Here is an 18,551-nt window from a genome sequence, read left to right as displayed (position 1 = left end):
TCTTCCTGAGCAAACTGCTCCAGCTGTCTCAGGTTTGATGGGTGCCTTCTCCAGACTGCAAGTTTCAGCTCTTTCCATAGATGTTCGATAGGATTCAGATCAGGACTCATAGAAGGCCACTTCAGAATAGTCCAATGTTTTGTTCTTATCCATTATTGGGTGCTTTTAGCTGTGTGTTTTGGGTCATTATCCTGTTGGAGGACCCATGACCTGCGACTGAGACAGAGCTTTCTGACACTGGGCAGTACGTTTCGCTCCAGAATGCCTTGATAGTCTTGAGATTTCATTGTGCCCTGCACAGATTCAAGGCACCCTGTGCCAGGCGCAGCAAAGCAGCCCCAAAACATATCCGAGCCTCCTCCATGTTTCACTGTAGGTATGGTGTTCTTTTCTTTGAAAGCTTCATTTTTTAATCTGTGAACATAGAGCTGATGTGACTTGCCAAAAAGTTCCAGTTTTGACTCATCTGTCCAAAGGACATTCTCCCAGAAGGATTGTGGCTTGTCAATATGCATTTTAGCAAATTCCAGTCTGGCTTTTTTATGTTTTTCTTTCAAAAGTGGAGTCCTCCTGGGTCTTCTTCCATGGAGCCCACTTGTGGAGCACACGTAAGTGTGCTAGTTCTTCATCCTTTTGAATGAAATATTTCCTTGACAGAGTTTGCAAATTCCATTTTCTCCTGCTTGGTAAAGAAATTCCACACAATGCTTTGCTTGAATGCCATTGTTATGTATTCACAAGACAGAATTTAGTGATCAGGAATGGCACTTTATTGTTACAACCAAACAGACACACATGTCCCACTAACTCTGCAACAGTCTATAACATAACTGTGGTGCTGTACTACTGCATTCATTTTAAAACTGAACATTACAGCCATGTTAACAACAACAACAGCAGCAGAATATGGCCAATAGATGTCGTAATGAATCCCACAGCATGAAGCGCATTTAACATTTAACAGTAACAGTAACTGTACTCATAACTCACCTCACTTCTGGGCTGTAAGTGCGACCGCTAAATAGTCCAATGCACAGGCGGCGGTCATTGCGACCGTCATTACCATGATTGCAGCTCATTATTTGTGTGTGTTGAGTAATTTTTATTGCTCTTAAACTTACATAAGCCGCAGTGTAAAATAATTGCCTTGGCCACTAGGCAATTTGGATTTTGCAGCCGCAATTATTTGCACTGCGTCTATCCTTACATCAGCCCCATAGTGTTGAGGCAGGATAAATATGCTTCTTCCTCAACAAAAAGACAAGAGACTTGAAAGAACATTGTTTTGCTAAGGAAAGGTGCTTAGATTACTTAATAAATTAATAAATATGGAAAAAAATGCTGGGTAGTAATTAAGAAGGGAATTTCAAAGTTTGTGTTCTGAACAGCTGCATAACATGAAAGCAATCATGCAAGTAGTCACATTTTCAAGGGCCTGGTGGTTTGAAAGATATTTTAACTATTTATTATTTAATTTGATTATTTAGAATGCACAATGTTTGCTATAAAAAGCTTATTAAGCATACATAGCACTAATAAAAAAAAATATATATATATTATAGTATGTACCCTTTTGAAATACCAATTATTATATATTATTATATTAAATTATGTAGTATAACCCTATACATCTATTAACCCATTAAGTACCAAATAGTTTTTTTCTGAAAAAATCAGAACACCATCTGTATTTACGTAATTTGATACATTACATTTAGACTAGGCAAGACTAGGCAGTTAACAAAATTAAAGTAAGTTATCATAACAATACAGTTAAAGAGAAAATTGAACTAACAGGTAGATAGATGCCAGTTAAAAATGCTCCAAAGAATCACAAAGTAAACTGTCCTCATGTGAGGACAAAGGCACTTAATGAGTTAAAGAAACTGATTCCAATGCAAAACAAAGCACCCTAGTACAGAAGATCCATTTTAATGTTTATAAACTTACATACATAAATGCATGTTATCTGTTTTATAGCCTGGTTTGGGTGTGCATCAGTGGACACACTACATGTCTGTATCTGTTTGCCACTGGGAGCGATTTTAAATGATTCCTTATTGTTTCCATCATGGAGACAGAAAGGAGAGCCATCCTGTATTAAACTGTGGTGGAATTATTGGAGGTAGGGTAAGGAAAGTAATAAATTATTAAGAAAGATGTGATACGGTCTTTGACCTTTAAGTTTTGCTTGCAGATTGGATTGTAGACTGTAGGTGGAAACTGAGCTAGCCCAAGTTTGGTATTAGAACAAGATGACTGGTTTCATGGCAAAGTTACAAATGTGAGGAAAGAAGGCTATTTAATCTTCAGTCCTCACACACAGGAAACAGGAAAGACTGAGCCCTAAATATGACACTCATTCAGATGTTGAAGATTCCAGGATGGGATGTTACCGAATGGCACAATACTAAATAGTAAAAGTTAAAACCTATTGCATGTTTTTTCTTGCTCGTTATTGCCCAAACAAATACGTGTTTTGTCCGTGAGAGCTAAAAAAAGAAAAAAAAAAAGGCTTTTCTATTTTTATTAGCTCCAGGAACTAATTTTGGGTTGTTTGCTTGTTTCCCACTGCTCTGCAAACAAATCTGTTCCACTCCCAGGGGTGGATTGCTTGTTGAAAGTAATACAGGGGTATATTCTATGCTTTCCTCACTGTTAACACAAGCCTCAATGACAGGGGATTCATTAATAGACTATTATCAGATGATAGTCTATTACCCCGGTGGAGATAATTTTCACAAACTAGGTCCTAATACATCCTTCTAGAGTGGGAATGTCATTGGCAATGTGGTCAGATAAAAAAGGCAGACAGTTTTTCATGTAACTTACCTGAAATTATTATTTTAAAAAGTTAGGGGTGGTGATAAAACAAGTGACAATATTTTTATACACACTGGATTAGCACAAAAATGGTATCATTGACCAAGATCATGTTTTTATTTAATATGTCACAGTGTGGGGTAGTATGATTATGTGACATTATCAGAGGCCAAAGGTCACCTAGAGTCATATTTTGAGTTGTTTTGGGACTTTTTGAGTTTAAATGGTTCAAAAATGCATTACACCTGAGCTTGAAGTGTAATGAAGAAAATAATGTTAATGAGCAAATGAGATACACAAAGTGGATCATATGTTTCAAGATATTGCTTCTGTTTTCTTTATTAAAGCTTCGTAATATCCAATAATACATTATCTTTTGTTGGCATTGTATTAAATACAATCTTAATTGTCAAAAAGGATGTCATTATGGTCAGTAGGTCCTTTGACCTTTGTTTCAGCTTTTCTTCTGCAGGACCAGTAATGCCCTCTCTCCATTTAAGACTGGCTTAGCAAGAGGCATCCATTGTGATTGCTTCATTTGTAAGCTAAATTGATTAAATATGTTGGTAATGGGGCATCAATTCCATGTGGCTGACAGGTATTTTATTAATTGTGACTTTTTCTTTTAAACTAGTTTGTCAGTGTGATATTTGATTAATAGTGACATGGAGGACAGAGACAGAAGAATTATTGTAAGATGTTGATTCTACTGTAGTAAACCATAGAGTAAGTTTCTGAAAACTAAGACTATGGGCCTTATTTTGAAGTAAGTGCAAAGGCAAATTTTCTAACAGGAATAAAACAATGTTAATGGTATGATACTCTCAAGAAACAACAAGTTGCAACTATTGTCCTGAGTTGTTTGATCTTGTTCATGTTATTTTGTGCCTTTGCACTTGCTACATAATATAAAACAGTACACAATTATGTGCCTAATAGGGACACCGTTATGTGAAGAGAGAACTCCAGAGAAATGGAAAAATTCATTCTGTTTACATCTCAAAGTCTTGGGTGGAAGAGGTGGATAAAACAAGTTCACCTTTCACATGATCAATACAAAGCTGTAGCACCTTCTACTGAGAATTGTGCAGAATGCAAATAAGAACAAGGCAAGCAATTTGCCAGCAAAAGTAAATGCTAAATGTGAATGATTCTGCATAAAAGTCAGAACAATCCATAGCTAAATAAAGAAAGAGCCATTGGTGTGCTGTGTCATGTTGTTTGAATACCCTTGTGGAGGTGGGGGGGGGGGGGGGGGGGGGGGGAGGTCATATCCTAAATCTGTTTGCTTACCTAAACAATAATATCTCACAAACTTGCATGTCTTTTTTATGTTGCAGAACGTTAAAGTACATCAAATAATAATTTAGAACATAACATTCATTTAAAATTGTCATTAACTTGTGTGTTCATGTTGTTATTTGGGCAAATTCATGGCAAAGTGTATTAAAATGGCCACAGGGCATTGTTTTTTTTTTTTTTTTTTGTTCTTTTGTCTCACTACACAAGTGATGATGTCAGTTATTGTTGACAGGGCAGTGCAGTAATGATAAAGTCAATTGCACTGACAACCAATAAGCCCTGTGCAATATTGAAGCATCGTTCCAATAAATACAGCTAGGTTATCTCAGCTGTGTACCAAAACAATGTCAATTTTAAGACTTCAATTAAAGTACCCATTATGGAATGTCAACATGTTATCCTTCAACTTAAAAAATGTCATTTGTTAGAGACTCTTATTACCCACCAGGCCCTGGGCTAAAACAAAGGGCTGTTAGATCTATTTTAATCTCCTTACCATTCTATCTTATTTAGTAATGGAGCTGTCCCTAATATAGCAGAACAATGAATTGGAGGAGAATAATAAATGCATGCGCTTAAAGGTCATTTTAATTATGTATTACTCGTGCTTTACTGAATGAGCTAAGTAATTCTCATTAGCAGTGAAATTTCAATCACTCTTGCTTGATCATGGATTGCATGCATTACAAGTATAAGTATCCCACATTTGAATACCAGAATTAAGTTTGATATCAACTTCCAGGTCTACAGCAGATCAGTCACAATAATCCCTACTCAGAATTTGTATCTATCAATTTAGGGATATGAATATATCTCAATCGTTTTTGTTGCTGTCTATATTTCTTTAGATAGGGTCTCCAGCCTTCAAAATTAACCGAAAGACCCACCAACATCCGTATTTTTTTTTTCCTTTCAGATTAAGATGTCTGGTGAAGCAGCTGGAAAAAGGTGAAGTGAATGTGCTGGACCTTAAGAAGAACATAGAATATGCAGCATCTGTTTTGGAAGCCGTGTACATTGATGAAACAAGGTGAGACCACATGTGCGAGTTAGACTCAATGTTTAAGACATCAATGAACCCCACCCCCCAAAATGAAAAGGATTCAATCCTTGGCCATTGTCATTACAACAGCAAAAATGTGAAATCAGTAAAGACAGCAGAATTTTAAACAGTAGCAGTCATAATAAAAAGCTTTAGAGTGGCAGGCGGTACAGTATTTATAGTACCAGAAAGGCAAAAAGCAACATGGATGGCAATTATACTGTAGATTTGTGTAATTGGTGGGCCCAATTACTTTCGTTCCAGTTTTTCAGTGTGAAATAACCTAATCTGGCTTTCAAATATTTATGGTCTAAATTTATCTGGACCACTAATTTACAACAATGCAAATAACCAGAATCTAAAGTCAAGTCTATTTAAATTTGTATGGTCCAGTGGTTAAAGAAAAGGGCTTGTAACCAGGAGGTCCCCGGTTCAAATCCCACCTAACCTCCTTGTACTCCGTCTTTCGGGTGAGACATAATTGTAAGTGACTGCAGCTGATGCATAGTTCACACACCCTAGTCTCTGTAAGTCACCTTGGATAAAGGCGTCTGCTAAATAAACAAATAATAATAATAAATTACTTTGTAGATGAGGGAATACAGATAATCCTGGAAAAAGATTCCAAATCAAACAATATCTGTTGATGTTCATATTTATATTCTTCTAAAATAAACAGTTTAGCAAATGTTAAGTAGAATTGTGCTTTAAGTCTTTCTCAACCTTTTCTTTATTTTGCAACACACCTTATTACAACCCTCTCTCCAGCCATTCTGGATTTTGTTTCTTATCTAACTGGCTTTAGTTGAAACATAGAATCACAATAGAGCAAAGTCTGATGATGGTAATGTCATCACAATAGGTAAGAAACAAAATGACATCACAATGCTTCTCAACTACACTGTAAAATATAGTTAACTTTTTGAAAAGAAATAATAACAGCAAAACAATGCAGCTGATAATTTATATGGCCTTGGGGAGGGATACTCTGTACCTTTTTATCACACTGTTCCGATACTAATAAATCACTTATAATATGGCTGGAGCACCAGAGTCACCTCAAACTAGCCAATTGTTTGCTAAGAAGACCAACACAACGTAAGCATTTACAAAAGTAGTTTATTTGTTTTCATTTAAACAATGTAGGCTTTTATACTGTACTATATAGTATGTGTGTTTTACAGTCATGCTTTAAACTACAAGCCCTGTTCTTTTAATATAACTTTTTGACCCTGTGAGATTTGAAACACAAACAGGGTAAGGCAATAATAGCATTGCTTAACATCAGTATTTTCTTAAATAATTCCACATATTTCAGGGTGGTGGCAAGCAAATAGTATGATTTCATTTTTTTAACAGACTAGAAGTGACAACCGTTGCAATTTTCGGTGCAAACAAACCATTCAAATCCAATCTGAAAAAAATGGAATTGTTTGTTACTAAACTTTGTTTTGATTCATCTAGCTTTTCGATAACTGTTCATTGTAATAGCATGACACATGACTAAAATGCAGTGCTGCCTGAAGTTATTAAATAATTCCTAGAAAATGAAGATCAATTTGTGGTCCAGCAGTCTGTATTGTTTAGTAAACACTGCTCCACCTGCCCTCATGTCAATCATCGTTTCTTATTGAAATTATTATCAGTTATGTGATTTCATATGACAGACAGCTATTGGACACTGAAGACGAACTCGGTGATATCCACTCGGATGCGGTCCCTTCGGAGGTTCGGGATTGGCTGGCCTCCACCTTTACCAAGAAGATGGAGGTGGCTAGGAGGAGACCAGATGAGAAGCCTAAGTTTCGCAGCATAGTCCACGCAGTGCAAGCAGGGATTTTTGTAGATAGGTAAGAATAAAATCTAACGGCAATACCACACAGGCACTCTATTAAATTGGAACATTGAGGTGCTTGTTGAAGAGCAGTAAAATAGCCTTAAAGTTCTTCTACTTTAAATCTGCTTAATATTGGTAAATTAAAGTACAACTGCTTGAAAAGTATAGTAATACCAAAACATATTTTTAATAATATTTTAGATTTGTTTTTAAAGACAGGAAGTAAGGATGGTAGCACGGAGCATCAGTTAGCTTTTCTTTCCTCAGATTGCTATATGTTCTAGTGTGTGTGGGTGTTGAACAGATCTAATATGCCATGGGTATTTCCTGTTTCTATGGAAAATATAAACCGTAGTTTAAAAAATATATGGGGAAAAAAAACAGAAGACCTTTCACAGCTACTTTAAAGGACAGGTATGTTTATTATAAACAATAAGTCTAATTATACCCCCATCAGATCTCTGATAAAGCAACAGCTTTTAAAGAAGACTGACAAGTAGTTGTGGCTTCCACATTATACAGTAGCTGTACATGGTACAGCAGCAAAGATTTAAAGGGCCCTTCCCTTCCAATACACCTTACTTTACACCTTACTTTAAAAACATTTTCTACTAATGTATGAAAAGAAAAATAAAATATGTAGATACATTATATGTGCTACTGCTACATATACTCTGCAAATAAGCACAGAGAATTTACACATACATACATAAATGCATACACCTAGTGCTCGTGATTATACAATAACCACTCGCTTATTAGTTCCTCAGGCATTCCAGATCCTTGATTAATATGAGTCATGCCTGCTGATGAGTTTTACCTCATTAGCCGATTTCTACAGGGCCACTTAACTACTTCTGGTTTTTAACTTCAGTGTTTCCAAGGTTTCTGTCTGTAGTAATTGTTTCTAAACACAGACATTTAAATTGAAATCTGGCTTTGGTCACAACTTGTACAGTAGTCCAAAAACCACAAGTATACTTTACATGTGAAACATGTGAAACAAAAGTATTGATTATTTAACAAAAAAAAAGATTATACAAGACAATTGACTACTTTTGAGAAGGATATTTAAATGGATCTTAATGGTGTACCATTGATTTGACTGTGAAATACTGTAAGGGGGGTTGTTGAGAAAACAATAGAAATGGTGGAATATATAGATTTATATTTGATCAGACAAGAAAAGGCACCATACATCAAGTTTGTTATCAAGTGATAATATTGCGATATCTGAACACTGTAGGGAGTGTAACTCTCTTAAGAAATCCATTGACAGAGCTTTTATTTATTGTAATTGTAGGATGTTTCGAAAGACTTCTGTCTTGGTTGGGCTAACATACCCTCCGGCTGTTGTTGAGGTTTTAAAGGTGAGACACTATTTCATTTTTTTTTTTTTTAATGCTGCTAATAGAGAACTATGTTTGCATTATAGAGGCTCTTTCAAACATGTGCCAGCTGGTCATGTCTCCTGGGCTCTTACTGTTGACCTCTGATAGCCCTGTGTAAGTGAACCTGGTGTAAGAGCAGTATGCTGTTAATATGCATGTTTTATAGTCATGCTTGTAACCAAATGTTTTGTACTCTGCAGGATGTAGACAAATGGTCTTTCAATGTCTTTGCCCTAAACGAAGCTGGAGGACATGCCTTGAGGTTCTTGGTCTATGAACTCTTCACCAGATACGATCTAATCTCTCGATTCAGGGTCAGATATGTTTTTATGATTTTCTCAAAAGGGAAAAGAAACAACTGAAGTATCTTAAAACATAAAATAGTCTAACAAAGAAATCCTGACTATTCAAAGGGAGGAAGTTATGGAAGTTCTTGTGTGAATGCAGTAAGTGCGACTTGCTTCCCCCTTGTGGAGGCATTTATTTAGCTACTGTTTAATGACTAGAACTTGAACTGTTTTTAAAATTAATGAATCTCAATTCAGACACATTTTTTTCCCCCTCTAGGTCCCCATAAGTGCACTCCTCAACTTTGTTGAAGCATTGGAAGTTGGGTATAGCAAGTACAAAAACCCTTACCACAATCTAGTCCATGCAGCTGATGTTACCCAGACATTACATTATTTTATGGTTCATAGTGGTTTGATGGTAAGACAAAAATATAGCTATCAGTGTGTGTAACCCTTTCTATACAGCTTACTAATTAATTTATAAACCAAAAATAATACAAATGAAATATTGGGATCTTGGAAAACTATACAGTAACCAAGCTCAAATTGGGATTATGTATTACTGTGAGCATCAATATCATTGTTTTGATTTGTTGATGCATTTCTATTTTCTTTCTTGTGAAATCAGTTGCCTGCACGTTAATCAAAACTGCTTCTGCCTCAACTTCACTCTTTTTGCAGAATCTAAAACGAATCAGGCTCTCCTTCTGGACTGATCAAATTAGACTGAAATTTGATTTTAAGGCACTTGTGCTTCATTATATTGAGTATAGATTGTTTGTATTTAAATCTATAAATACATTTTATTTTTTAAGTCCTTTTTTTCTTTCTAAAGAACTTGGCCTGTTGAACTGGGATCTGAGATTCCTCTATAGTTCAAGCTTTGAGCTTTAAAAAGGAAATCAGGGTAACAGTCAATTCTGCTTCTGTTATATATTAACTGAATTACAAAACTGGTATTGTTTGAAAAAACACACTCTGCAGAATTTTAGTTTTGCATGAATTTGGGAAGCTTTAAAATGTGCATGTGTAACATTTTAATACATTTAGTATATGGGTTTATATTATTTATTTATTTTTACCAGTCTACAGCTTTTCCACACATTTCTGTGAAGTTATTTAAAAAAGGAGGCCACAAAGTGTTGAAAAAGAAATCTTTGAGCTCCACTGGGTGGCACTATATCCCAGTTTAAGCATTTGTACTGCTACAGCTAGGTCATGATATTTATATTATTGAATATTTTGCATTACATTGAATATATTCATATCTAAATATAAATTAATGTTATACCATCTTATTTAACAGCACTCCTTAACAGAACTGGACATTTTTGCAATGGTTTTTGCAGCTGCCATCCATGACTTTGAACACACAGGGACCACAAACAACTTCCACATTCAGACCAGGTAAACTTCTTATCTGTCATGGTTTTTCTTTTTCAGCGTTTCAGTATGAAATTGTACTATTGTGTTTTAATGTTAATCTAATTTCCTGTAGCATCATTTCTTATACAATACAGACACGTGTAAATGCAGTGAAAGAAAAAAACTATGGTAATTCAAGAAAATGACCTACATTCCAACACATGTTTTTGGGTGTCCCTGGGTAGAGAGCTTATTTTCACTTTACTTTCAGTAAACCTATAGTTCAGGGGGTTCTTTTCCAACAAGTTTGGCATTTAGTTAACATGAAAGCAGGGGAATTCTATCTGATGATGAAGCCATATGCAGCCATTTATCTAAGTAGTCCTGCCGGAAGATCCAGTCATTTCTTTAGCCAAAATACTGTACTGCACTGTTTATACATCATAGTTTCAGGGGTCATATTAACACTCAGAAGTCACATGTTCCATGTCAAATCCACAGCAATACATGCACAAGAAAACCTTGTTTTAACTGCATTAATGGCGGCAAGCTTCTTGTAACATTGCTATTAGAAATGTAATCCTTAAATTGCTAATTACTTATGGAATGTTACTTTGCTCATCAGTGTCAGAATGCAAAATATTTACCAGCTAAAGCTGCAGGTAGTTGTAGCACCAACATAAATGAAAATGATTGACAGCACTATTCATCTTATCAGGGGTCACTGCCAAAAGATGACTTCAGTGTAATTGATATTGAAAACAGCATTACCGAGATATTTGTGCTGACCTTTACCAATTGTGAATAAGAAACCATCTTCAAAGGGATATTTAATAAGAAAATGCTAAAAAACAAACAAAAAAAAACCAAAACAATGCTTTCTTTATGTGTAGGTCAGACGTTGCAATCTTGTACAATGATCGTTCTGTCCTTGAAAATCACCACGTTAGTGCTGCGTATAGACTCATGCAAGAGCCTGAAATGAATATCCTGGCCAACCTGTCAAAAGATGATTGGCGGTAAGGTCTGTTCTGTTTTTAGGGTCTAACTTTTCAATGTATGACAGCTGCATGGTGAGAGAAGTGAAGCCAGTAACTGACATGCATCCACGATGTTGTGTAAATTGACAGTTACTTGTAGCAAACACCCATTATACACCTGAGATGTCTGAATAGAAAAGTGACAGTAATTAAATTATATGTATATTTCTTTTCATTTGGAAACCAGGTGTTGTCTGAAAACACCTTAGTTTTTTTTCTAACACAGAACTATTGAAAATAATATGGCCTACATTCAAAAGAACACGTGCCACGGGACAGCAAGTGTTTGTGGATAAAGCTCTGTGTGTTATTTCAAATCGGATAGTGTCATTTATCACATGTAGTTTCAGAAAGATAAGATCGTTGAACTAGCAGTGCAGAATTGTGTATCTCATCAATTAAACATACAGAGTTTTGTATGTATTCATTACAGGAACAAGACAAGCATGCAAATAACAACATGGATTAAAAGCAAGCGTCACCCAGATAGAACTATTTGCAGATGCATCTCATACCGCTGCGGTTTCTTTTTCTTGTCGATAATATTTTTTTCTATATTACTCTACACAGGGAACTCCGTACATTGGTGGTTGATATGGTTTTATATACAGATATGTCTGGCCATTTCCAGCACATTAAAAACATAAAAAATGCACTGCAGCAGCCTGAAGGGTAAGAGTGTGTTTCCTTGTGTCCATACTCTAAACAAAATACAGAAAAAAAACAGTATAATAGCTGCCTTCCTTGCTGGCTAATCTGTACTTATCTTTGGTTCACAGAGTAGACAAGTCAAAAGCCATGTCCCTCATGCTGCATACAGCCGATATAAGCCACCCTGCAAAATCCTGGGAACTGCACCACAGATGGACAAAGGCTCTGATGGAGGAATTTTTTAGACAGGTGTAGTTTTGGATTGAAATAGTCTATACATAGAGGTTACTGCATGATATCCAAAAGTTAGATTTGTGGAATGACTTACTGAGATACCAAAGTTATGATTAATTAAACTCAAGATTCTTTTTATCTTTCTGCTTTGTATACTTGGCAGCCATCTTAGCTACCACATTGTAAACAACAAATATTGCATGCCTTGTCCTGTGACTTATCTTGAATGAAAAACTGACAGATTTTTTTTTTTTATTTGTATTAATTATTCATTTAATGTTTATGAGGGATAATTGTTTTCATTAATTTACAATTTGTAAGACTTCAGTGTCTTATAAAGCTATTTTCTGCAAAGCTCACTTTTCATAGTGAAAGGAGTTTTATTAGTTCAGATTCTTTGCAAACGAGGTACTTATATGGATTTGACATGGTTTATGTCATGTAGTTAAACCTACCCAAGTAACTCTAAACAGCTTACACCCCTTTAATCAAAATGTTTATGTCTGGGGTTGATCAGCACAACAACTTGCTCTGGCATGCACGCAGTATTCATTATACAGTATTGGGACAGCAGTGATTTTAAATGGCAAATACAGTAATAATTCAAAATGAGGTGCAATGAAAAGTGTTTAACTAGAGGGTGTCCTGGAAACCTGATATCCCATAATTACCATCAGTATTCAGGAAAATTAAAGTTGTGGTGGAAAACTTGTATAATTGTTTGTTTTTTTTTTGTATGTTTTTTTTTAATAAGAAGCACGGATAGGTTTTCTAAAGAAAATGAAATTGTGGGCTATAAGGTTTTTCCAGGACGCCCCTCAAATTCCATTACTGTAAGTCTGTGATTACGTTTACTTAGAAACAATCTTTTGGATATGTACTGTGTATTTTATTTTGGGATATATAATGACTACTTAAATACATATTTTATTTAAATTTAAACATCATTGAACAAAACGGTATTATTTTTTAAAAAGCATTGATTAGTAGGGTTTGTCCACAGACAAAATAGGATTATCACACTATTCTTACTGATGTTTCTAACTGCTATTCATGTCTCATTTCTGTGTGTCTTTTTAGGGAGACAAAGAAGCTGAACTGGGGTTGCCTTTCTCACCTCTTTGTGATCGCAAGTCCACAATGGTAGCCCAGTCACAGATAGGTTGTGTTCATTTCTTTCTTTCTTTCTTTCTTTCTCTCTTTCTTTCTTTCTTTCAATTGAAGTGGAACTTGTTGGTAGCTGTTTTAAGTTATTCTTTGGTTTTTAAATGGTGATGTCAGTCCAAAAACATGTACATAAAAAAACTGTGCAGATTTAACTAATATGAGAATAATGTTGTTTTCTACAGGATTTATTGATTTCATTGTAGAACCAACTTTCTCTGTTCTGACTGATGTGACGGAGAAGATAGTAACTCCTCTTATAGAGGAACATTTACATTCGGGGGGCTCTGGGCTCCAAAAGTCCAGGTTAGTGTTTTTGTTTTGTTTTTTTGAGGAGGAATTGTGTTTTTGTGGAATGTTATAATATTTAGTTCCCCATCACTGCAGATTCATACATGCATCAATTATGTTAATATAAAAACAAAACTTAGAAATTGCAGTGAATGATATTCAAAAACATGTGGCCAATGCTTTTCATGGGATCCTTTATAACATAATCTGGGGTGTTTACTCCTCTACAGAAACTTTACCCATTTAAAATAAGTTCTTATTTGAATAAGCTTTATTTTTAAACAGATCCCCCTTGATATGAATACACTGTACTGCCTCCATTTTCAGCTTGAACAGCGGGGGAGCAGGCGGTGTTGTTGAATCTGTACAAAAACACAGTAAAAAGGTTTCCACAGAAGATCAAGGGTCTTCCACAGACTATTCCTTGTCCAGCATTGATCTGAAAGGTTTCAGATGCAACTGGGTGGATATAATTCATCAGAATAAGGAGAGATGGAAGGAGTTAGCTGTTCAAGGTATGAATTTTCATTAGGCAGTGCTGAAGCAAATGTCAAATAAATACAACTAGGTCCGATTGGAAACACCAGTGTTTTTAATGTACCAAAAAAAAAGAAAAGAAAGAAAAGTCAGACTTTCAGTTGTCATTATCAATAATGTGATAACGATTAGAAAACATCAGTCGTTTAAAATGTGAAGCAGTTTGTAACATATGGCTTACTATTTAACCACGGTTCTTCAAGTTTTATGCCCTGGCAGTTTTATAAGTCCAGCCTTTTTATTTTTATTTTTTTTGTCATTTGTCAAATCATTTCCTTTATATTTCATTTATATTCCTTGTTCTATTTTTTGAAGAACAAGCAAGAAAAGAAAGAGAATCAACCAACGACTGCAAGCACAGTGACAAGAAAAGTGAAGTCACAGAAATTACAGAAGTCAAATTAACAAGGACCGATTCTGAGAAGGACAGCGATTCGGTGTCAGAGTCCCCCTGTGAACTGAACAAAACGTCTTGTAATTCTTCCCAGAACTCTAATTCTAATTATCTGCCACAGAGGCCACAGCAACAGGCTGTCTCGTCAGTTTCCAATTCCTCTGTTCAGGAATGTATCTCTGACAGACCCCCATGGAACGGTAATTTCTCTAACAATGATCAGGTTTTAGTAGAGCCAAACCACTGCCCGTACAGTACAAGGCATAGTGGCTCTTTAGCATTCCCAAAGCAAAAGTAAGTCTATGACAAAGATGGGCATTTTTTGTGGTGTGGCATTTTACAGGTGATTCTTTTCTATTGACGTGTTTATCTAATGGAGTGCTGTGGCAGTGTGGACTTCTAGAAACACATTAAATAATGGATTCTGCCCAGGGGGCAAAGACTTGTAATCAAGCCAAAGTTCTATGCATGATATTTAAATTAGCCATGTGCTATACAAGTAGCTGCCACACTTCTCAAAAACCACAAGGTGGTGCATGTGAGTCACAGCTGTGATGCAGTTATGGTGACACCAGTGAATGCCAAGACAAGTATCACACCGAATGCTGTTCCAGTCTTGGCAGTCATCATTTCTTTGGGGAAAATGAAAACAAATATCCCACCTTGTTATTTTGCATTGGTAAAAAATTAATAGCATTCAGGATGCCACTGCACTTATGGGAGGCCTTGCTTATTAAAATATATTGTGGTTGTGAATTCCTAAAAAAATAGATAACATTTAGGGAGCCTTAATTTTGAATAGCCATCTTGTTAAAATATTCTGCACATGTTTAAAGAGGAAATGTTTATCTATTCAGCGATACCAAAATGATATAAAGGTTCTCTTTCAAGTATGAGATGTTATTCCATTACTGATCGGGATAGTATACCTAGGGCTTCTGTTTTTCGGTGTTTATTAATTGTATTTTTTGGTGCTTATTTTTAGCTATTTTCGAGTTTTATGTTAATCATTTTTTTGGGGGGGGGGGCTTTTGTTTTTGATATACTGTATGAAATTAGTGTTTTTCGGTTACTTTCCAAAATGCTTGAGTGTTTTTTTTTCTGTCAAAATATGTATAGTAGTAACTCAACAGTACTTACATACTTAAGTTGTACCTTCATTCCTTTGCTGTCTTCCACAACGAAATCCCTATGGTCACGGGCGCGTTTTTCTGGGGTTTTTGTGTGTAGGCATTTTTTTTACATTTTGCCACAATTCTGTTTTAAATCCTCCATATCTTAACTGGAATACATCTTTAAATCCCACTAATGAGCCTCCATTCCTGATTGTAATCTCGTTTTAAATCTCGCAAGCGGAGTCTCCAATAGAAATGTAGGAATGTGCTGTCACTCAGTAGTTGGGGTGGGTTTATAGTATTCCGAACAAATCAATGATAGATACAAGTCAGGAAGGTGGGACATTGCCCAGCAGCACTGGGAAACGTATTTATTATTATTATTGTAGTAGGTTTTATTTTTTAATGGGAAAAGGGGTAAAGACAACGTGAATTGATCAACCATTTCCATAGTTTTTCCAGTGTTTATTGGCTATCCACAGATTTCATTTTTTTTTTTTTTGTATTGGGGGTGTTTTATCGGGTTTTATCGGTTAAAACTGAAAATCAGAAGCCCTAAGTATACCCAAGCTGTCATAACTGCAGGACTTGCAACACTTGCAGATTTGCTAAAAAATGGTAGACCAGGAGACTGCCCTTAGCTTAAAGCCCAAGTTGTGAGGACCCGTGACATATACTGTTAGTCCACAGAACCTAAAAAAGTGTGAGGAGAGTTGGCACCTCAGTATGCATGCTCTAAGGGTAGACTGAATATCTGCCCTTAACACTGTGGTATAAAAAATCCAGGGTTTGGGGAATATATGACATCTAGTGTATATAAACAAATTGTAGGGTAAACCCACACTATGGTATATGTGTATCAAAGAGTAGACTGAGTGGCTGCCTTTTGCACTCTGGTCCCAAAACCAGGGTCTTGGGGATCTAAAACATTCAGTCTGTAGAACCTAGTGAAAGTATGGGGGTTGAGACAGATGCATTCTGGAATAATGGCCAAGAGGTTGTGAGGCCTCTTGTGGAATGACCAGTAACCTCCTCTGGTAGGGGCAGGCTGGCTAGATCATGAGAAGCAAGCAAGGAAACTGAGGGATGGGTTGCTAGGCAGACTCGCCGTGCTTGGACCACATGGCTATACTATGTGCAGTATTGCTTACAAAACCCATTCTGAGTGAAATTATCATACGGGACATTAGTGATGGTAAAACAACAACAACAAAACTCAAATAAATAAGTATAGTGGATATTTTGGGGTTTTATTTCTTGTTTCTCCCACTGAACGCGAACACAACTTTGTGAGGTGTATATCAGCAAGTGTTTTTTTCCCCTTGTATTTTCATTTTCTTGCTCTTTTAAACATGTCTTTTAAATTATTCTGCATGTCTTCTTTAATTCATTGTTTGTGAGTTCTCTGGATAGTTTGGTTGAATGTCCATGGCTTTATTTTGAATGTATTTTATTCTCTGTTGTACTGTTGCTTGTTGTAGTGAGAGTGATAATGGCAACGGGTTGTTTTAAAATGAAGCTTCCGACCAGGGAGTGTCATGATCCAGGAACGAGTATATTTCAAGTTACATATTTTTTGCACATACCTATCTATGTACATGAAAATTCCAAGGTATATTTTTTTCAATATAGCGTTCAGTTTCTATGGCAACATAGAATATATTAACTTATTATAAATCACACAAATTAAGATTGCACTCCGGAGCTTCCATTAGACATAAAATCAAAAGTTTTTCTGTTTTTTTTTTTTTTCTATGCACAATGACACCTGGATAAATCTGTGCTGATGACTGATTTCTTACACATGTTTTATAGTTTACTTAATATACTATCTCAATACATGGGGCAAGGATAAAGGTAAGATCTTATAACACAGGACATTTAATGAACATGTACATGTTCCTGTCTGTCTTAATATTAAAGCTGTTTAAACAGCCACACAGTGGAGTCTTTTGGCCTCAGAATGTGCAATTACTAGAGTAGGAAAAGTCATCAGCCATCATGTGCTTTGCGAAATCCAGTGAACAGAGTGTCAGTGAACTATGATACAAGACCGCAAAGAAACTGTTCAAAAGACTAAATGCTCAACTTAGCAAATTGTACCTTGAAGCCAGTGCCATTTGCCATGCTTGATTTTTAAAGAATGAGAGACAGCATCGCTTGTTACTTCCACAGGAAGCAGCAGAATCATCTGATTCTCTCTGGATTCAGGCAAACTGGAAATATGATAATATGAAGGCTTTGGTTTTTAATAACTTACTTTGACCATAAGTATCAACTTTCATGATATTTGTTTTAGACAAAGCAACACATCCAGTTTAAAACGTACTAAATGGACTTACCACTGTACTAGCTTTTAAAGATATTTAATGTTGCGTTTAAGGTGCTGTAATCTGGAATTCATCAAATGAAAGGAATGTGTTCTGTATTATTTGTTTTATTGGTCCATATCTACTTTTTTAAGCCCTTCATTTGTTATTTCTTCTAGGAGAGAAAAAGTCATCTGCAAGTATTGAGGACGAAACTGAGAAGCCTTAAACTGATACTTTGCATCCCAGATTTATTCTTCATGTTTTAATGTAATGTTATTTATTAAAAGTGGGGTTTCTTCTCCCCTTTGTAACACATTTAGTCTTGGTGTGTTTTATTTTTTCAAACATTTCCAAACTACAATACTACAATACTCAATGGACAGCTTTGCTGATCATAAACAGCTGATTTTTCACTTTCTTTTTCTTAAATTCCTTTATATGCTGGCCTGTCCCACTGCTCTTTTTTCGAATAGATATGCTTATAGTCATGTGTGTTTATGCTTAATTTACCCCGACTCATACCCTGTTTACTAATTATCTTGGTATCACTGAATAGATGATTTTGTCCCCTTATCAAAAATATGCAAACAATTTGATATCATATCAAGATATTAAGTAAACAAGGGTTCTATTTGGGGTTAATGGGCAAAACATTTGAGATGGCAGGCTCATCATTGAGCAGATGAGTATATATATTCAGGGATACCAAACACCACAAACCAGCAGAGGTGTTACAACACCTTTTCCAGGCCTGAACATAACT

At 35.7% G+C, this 18,551-nt stretch overlaps 1 protein-coding gene across 4 annotated transcripts in view; it reads left to right on the top strand.

Moving 5' to 3' along the window:
* Positions 1 to 18,103, top strand: part of LOC117414073 (dual specificity calcium/calmodulin-dependent 3',5'-cyclic nucleotide phosphodiesterase 1A-like) — a 68,560-nt gene extending 50,457 nt beyond the window's left edge. For 3 of the 4 annotated variants that reach the window (XM_059032218.1, XM_059032215.1, XM_059032219.1), the window contains 13 exons: positions 5,042 to 5,155; positions 6,835 to 7,017; positions 8,308 to 8,374; positions 8,596 to 8,709; positions 8,963 to 9,103; positions 9,992 to 10,092; positions 10,944 to 11,069; positions 11,661 to 11,762; positions 11,870 to 11,990; positions 13,056 to 13,137; positions 13,325 to 13,445; positions 13,758 to 13,945; positions 14,283 to 18,103. In XM_059032218.1, coding sequence (XP_058888201.1) covers positions 5,042 to 5,155; positions 6,835 to 7,017; positions 8,308 to 8,374; positions 8,596 to 8,709; positions 8,963 to 9,103; positions 9,992 to 10,092; positions 10,944 to 11,069; positions 11,661 to 11,762; positions 11,870 to 11,990; positions 13,056 to 13,137; positions 13,325 to 13,445; positions 13,758 to 13,945; positions 14,283 to 14,659 — 1,837 coding nt within the window. In that variant the 3' untranslated portion in view covers positions 14,660 to 18,103. The remainder of the gene's footprint in view (positions 1 to 5,041; positions 5,156 to 6,834; positions 7,018 to 8,307; positions 8,375 to 8,595; positions 8,710 to 8,962; positions 9,104 to 9,991; positions 10,093 to 10,943; positions 11,070 to 11,660; positions 11,763 to 11,869; positions 11,991 to 13,055; positions 13,138 to 13,324; positions 13,446 to 13,757; positions 13,946 to 14,282) is intronic. The other variant, XM_059032216.1, reaches the window with a different exon arrangement.
* Positions 18,104 to 18,551: the final 448 nt, after the last annotated feature.

The sequence above is a fragment of the Acipenser ruthenus genome, chromosome 10 (genome assembly GCF_902713425.1).
Source record: "Acipenser ruthenus chromosome 10, fAciRut3.2 maternal haplotype, whole genome shotgun sequence".
NCBI lineage: Eukaryota > Metazoa > Chordata > Actinopteri > Acipenseriformes > Acipenseridae > Acipenser > Acipenser ruthenus.
Note: the sequence above shows the minus strand (reverse complement) of the source record. Positions and strands in the feature narration are given on the sequence as shown.